Here is a 5,611-nt window from a genome sequence, read left to right on the forward strand (position 1 = left end):
AGGCGGCCCTTATCCATCTACATACCACTGCAGGTGTACCTCTTCTACTCATTGCATTTACTAGTGAGTCGGTAGTAGCATTATTGAATGCTCCCTCAATATCTAAAAAAGCGGCCATTGCTATTTCTTTGTCCTCTATCGACTTTGAAATAAGCCTATTTAAATCATCTAATGCAGCATCCGTGGATTTACCTGGTTGGTATGCATATTGACGATTGCTTAGGGGACTATCCCTTAGCACTTCGTCCCTTAAAAACCTATCCAAGAGCCTCTCTAGCGTTTTCAGTAGGAAGGAGGATAGGCTTATCGGTCTATATGACTTTGGTGTAAAGTCCGATACCTTGCCTACCTTAGGAAGATATATGACCTTAACCTTTTGCCATCTTTCTGGTATGACTCCCCATGCCAGGCTAGCTTTGAGAATCTTACATATGTGAGGTATTAATTCCTCTATTCCCATCTGTAATAGTATGGGATATATACCGTCTGTACCCGGAGATTTATACGGCTGGAATTTATTTATTGCCCATCTAATTCTACTTGGTCTGGTAACTTCTGTGGCAATTTTCCAATCCACAGGCCTTGGCCTGGCCAGCCTTGGGTCTAGGTTGGTTTGCCTAGTAGAGTCCCTCAGAATTAGCGAGGCCGGAAAGTGAACTTTTACTAATTCTTTAAGAGACTTTCTTCTTTAGTTTCTGTATAAGTGCCATCAGCTTTCTTAATGAAACCTATTTCCTTGATGGATGCCCCATCTTTTGCCAGGACTTTATGGATACGAGAGCATGCCGGGACATCTGTAATTTCCTCGCAAAACTTTCTCCATGAATTCCTTTTGGCTTTTCTAATTTCTTTATTGTATTGCGTGAGCTAATACCTGTAGGTAGCCCAATCTTGGTTGCTTTTGGCCTTGTTAAAGAGGCTTCGAACTTCCGATCTTAACCTCTTCAAGCCGTTGCTCCACCAGACTGTATTGCTACCCGTGTTTTTCTTAGTTTTTTCTGGACAGTTTTCATGATAGGCCGCCACAATTGCTTCGCTTACCCTTTCCACTGTCGAGTTTAGAGCTTCTACGCCCTTTATCTGTTCCGTATTACCGTCTAGATACCTACTGAGAGACATTCTAAATCCTATCCAGTTTGTATCTCTTGGGTTACGATATTTGATTTCTGACGGAAAGATATTAAGGTCAAACCGAATATGTCTGTTGTCCGAACACGACGGTTCGTCCGACACATGCCAGTTTGTTATGTTATCACTTACCTTGCCTGTGCAAAGAGTTAAGTCTAAAACTTCTTTACGAGCCCTAGTGACAAACGTAGGTTTATTTCCTATATTGGATATTAGTAAACCCTCAGATAAGATGAAATTTAAAACAGACTCACCTCTAGTATTGATGTTAGTGCTGCCCCACACGGTATGATGTGCGTTGGCGTCACATCCTATAATGAGCTGTATTCCTTTTTCTAGGCAGAATGCAAGTACGTCGCTTATAATGCTAGGTGGACATTGAGCTTCATCGCCAGGGAAGTAGGCTGAGCATATCACCATTCTCTTTTCTCCTTCTTCCGTGGTTAGTGTTAGAATAGCTGTAACTACATCATCGGTGCAGAGCACCGGTATTAGTGTACAATCTACTCTATTACTATGAATTATGCACGCTCTTGGTCTTATGGGCCTAGGCGTGCATAAAACCTTACCTTGTTTAGATGATAGACCAGCAATTTTCTCGCCTATCCTCCAGGGTTCCTGCAGGAGGGCCACATCAATGCCTTCTTGTTCCATCCTTCTGACCAGCGTTGCTGAAGCAGCTTTTGCGTGCTGAAGGTTGGCCTGCAGGATCCTTATTTCTCTCTTCACTGCAAGAGTTGGAAGGGTCAGGTTTACAGGACTCTTCCTCCCCGATGGATTCCGCGAGCTCTTGGACCAATGTCCTTTTGAGCGGGCTGGTTCCATCCAGAAGAGGTTCTTCCTCCACCTGAACTTCCATCGGTAGGGATTGCTCCCCTTCTGCAATACAGGTAGTTGCGTCTGGCTTCTCCCGCGATACTGTACTCTTCCACACATGTAAATACCGACCTAAAAGTAACAGTTGCTAGCACGGTATATTTCACTTTCAAATTTGGAACACCTTGCATTAAAAAAAGAAACAAATTTTCCTGAATTTTTTCGTACCTATTCATTTACAACTTCTATACCATATCGATAGTAACACGTTAGAAATTCATCAATACAACACGACTGAAAAGAAAACTTGTCCTTCTGGAAATTCCGACCCAATAATATAAAACTTCCTTTTCCTTTTCATCCGAACTATTCATCCCCTTCCCGACTTCCTCATCCTTTTAACTTCTTGCGACGATCCGAAAATCTCTGGGAAACTGACCGATTGAAACATTCCTCAGAAATAAATCCTTAGAGAAACCGTACCTACCCTCATCCCTTGCAGGAAGCTCAGTGGCGGTCAAATCCAATGTGAGAGAATAAGGGTTATATGAAGGCAAAGAAAACTTTCAAAAATAAATTTGTCAAAAAAAAATACTTATTAGAATAAGTCGAATTAATATAATATCAAAGGAAGTATAAGGGTGTTAATTACCGAGGGTAAAGTTTCTGTTTCGAAGGCCTATAGCCCGAGGATATTAACACTATAATTCCCGTGGTACATGGATAATTTTATTTCTTACTGAATTTAGTATATTTTGTCCCATTTAAAAATCTACAGAAATGTTGCGTATATTAATCTTCCGGTATATTTCTATTAACGCTGTTGGTAAGAACTTTGTTGTCAGATTACTATTGTATTAAGTAACCTGTTTATAAACAATTAACGGTTGTTGTCGAACGAGTTCAGATTTTCGTCAAAAAGAGGGTTTAAATATATCTATACTAATATATAAAATCCTTAAGTGACTCATTGATTAATCACGATCCTGCTCAAACCACTCAACGTAAGAAGCTCAATTTTGGAATACAGGTTGATTCTAGGTGTAGAGGTTCGATAAGAAGGGAGTTTTCGAAATTCCAGTTCCAAGGGGGTGAAACCACCCCTCAAATATTACAATATTTTTTATTTTTAAATAAAACGGCCAAGTTTCCGAAAAAACGATTAAACACGTAGGGTCAATCGACCAGTGAATGAACAGTTAACCGAAGTATTAACTTTAAATAAATCACGATTTTTTATTTTATATAATATGGGGTAAAACTGGTACAAAGGCAACTATCTATAATTGAACAATTAAGAAAATATTACCTAGACACAAAAATAAAATAATACGGTTTCACAAATTTCAATTTTCGGCGAATAAGCGAAATATCTAGTAAATGAACGATAGAAGTCAGTGAATAAACACATAAAGACCAGTTAATGAACGTTGTATTTATTAAATTAAGCTTTACAAAAATTCAAGTTTAAATAAACATAAGCTTTTAATAAACATAATCAGGTAAGAGTATAATATAAAAAACATTATGCTGCATTTACATATTAATAACAAAAGTCCCTTCAGCGCTATGAGGTATTGGAACAGCAATTTTTTTCACAATTTTATCCGAGTAATACCAAATTTGATCAGGTGGTGACGGCCACTTCCAAGTGTTCTTTTTTGTACTATGGATGTTTTTTATCTTTACCTCTGTCAGTGTATATATTTTGTTCATAATTTTAAGTTTTGTACGTGTTTTTCTATATTCTTTTGTGTATATTTGTATACATATTACTTTTATTGTACCATGTGTTTGCCATACGATAAATAAATAAATGTACTATGGAGAGCACTTACTTTATATTCATTATTTTTAACAGCCTTTATTAGGCCAGGATAATGTGAATCCTCATAGTTTACCAGAACATAATCAAATACAAATAAATACAAATACTTTATTGCCGACAAAATGATCTTCCCGATCACAAAGCAACGTCACAGAACAGAGTATATTATCCCATTACAGAGTATATTATCTTAGAACATTCTTAATCACCTTTAACAAAAGGAACACTTAAGTCAAAATTTGATGTTGATTTTTCTAAACTTATTGATGACAATTTAGGGGAAATTTTATTCTTAGTTCCTTCTTCGTCCGATTCTTCGATTTTTTGAGCATTATTACGTTTCGTCATTTCTGACCATTTTTCTTATTTTTCGTATGTTTTCTTTTTTTGTCCTTGTAGTTTCAATTCAAATAGTGACAGATTTTCATCCGTACTTGAGGAATCATCTCTGTTAAACCGTTTTGTATACTGTTGCTCGATTTTCTGATCTTTATCACGCTTCCGCTTTTCTGACTTTTTCTCTTGTTTTTTGCATGTTTTTCTTTCTTGTCCTTGTTTTAGCTTCAATTCAAAAAGTGACAGGTTTTCACTCAAGTTTCTGTTAGGTCTCTTTATTTCATACTGTCGCCTGATCTTATTTTTTCGTTCTTGTTGTTCCATTCGCTTTCTTTCTCTATCGAGTTTTTTTTTAATGTCTTCCTCTTTTTGACGCTTTATTTTATCTTGTTCTTGATGAAATTCTACCCATTTTGTTGAAGTTATCGCCTAGAGGCATCACTTAAGTTCATGCTGCCTGATTCTACTGCTCTGATACCCAGTGACAACTGCTCTTTGGAATATTTGAATCTAGTGTATTTCCGCTCCATCTGTACCAACAAAAAATATTTATTTTTAGTAATCGCCGAAAACTTTTGATAAAACTATAATACTAAAAATTAAACCTCCAAAACAAAAACTAGTGCCCACTTATCCTAATAATAAGAGACAGAAATCATTTGCAAAAAGGTCTTATGCTTAATCTAGTAAATGAACAGGAACAATATCCAGTAAGTAAACGATTCAAAATCCTGTTCATTTACTGGCTGGCATTTATTTTTATTACATTTAAGGTATTTTAATGGATTTACATAAGTAAACAAAGCTTAAGGGTCATTTTAAAGCAATTTCAGATAATCGAATAAAATACCAGTAAATGAACAGCCGTTCATTCACTGGAATTTGAACTTTTTTCCCGCCAGTTATTAAACACATTAAATGAAAATATAACCTAAAAGATAATAGATGTTTTACTTTTGGATTAATAACGATGAATTGTTGAAATGTATATTCTCACACACTGCCAAGCTTTTATATTTTATGAACAATTAAATACCATCATTAATAATAGGATATGCATCTACTTACCCTAAAGAAAATGGCGCTTAAAAGACTAACAACGTCAGACTACAACTTTGAACAGCGATTAGCACGTGTCGTTTATTAACTGGTTGTATTTTAGCAAGTTAGTCGTAAACTACGCAGTGTAAATTAGATTAAAAAAGGACAACAAATAGAGTTTAATGGCCGTATACCTTATTAGAGCAAGATAAAGTTATTTTGTCCATTAACTGGGTCACATTCATTCACTGGTTGGTTTACCCTATATTTTATTTTGTTTTTTTACATATTTTAAGATTTTTGAAAAATGTATACAGGGTGTTTCCAAAAATCTGGTCATTGATTAATCACGATCCTGCTTAAAGCGCTTGACGTAAATAGCTGACTTTAGGGTGTAGAAGTTCGATAAGAAGGGATTTTTTGAAACTCGAATTCTAAGGGGGTGAAATCACCCCTAAAATA

General features: G+C 36.0%; 1 protein-coding gene across 1 annotated transcript; it reads right to left on the minus strand.

The window, feature by feature from the left end:
* Positions 1–867: 867 nt before the first annotated feature.
* LOC115882852 lies at positions 868–2,064 on the minus strand. Its single transcript, XM_030901100.1, has one exon. It carries the CDS (start codon positions 2,062–2,064, stop codon positions 868–870), a length of 1,197 nt encoding a protein of 398 aa, XP_030756960.1.
* Positions 2,065–5,611: the final 3,547 nt, after the last annotated feature.

Source organism: Sitophilus oryzae, unplaced genomic scaffold, assembly GCF_002938485.1.
Source record: "Sitophilus oryzae breed Bouriz unplaced genomic scaffold, Soryzae_2.0 scaffold_179_pilon_pilon, whole genome shotgun sequence".
NCBI classification, from domain to species: domain Eukaryota; kingdom Metazoa; phylum Arthropoda; class Insecta; order Coleoptera; family Curculionidae; genus Sitophilus; species Sitophilus oryzae.

What these genes read in the sequence shown, in the direction of transcription:
- LOC115882852 (XM_030901100.1), bottom strand. Translation starts at nt 2,064, where the DNA reads ATGTGTGGAAGAGTACAGTATCGCGGGAGAAGCCAGACGCAACTACCT.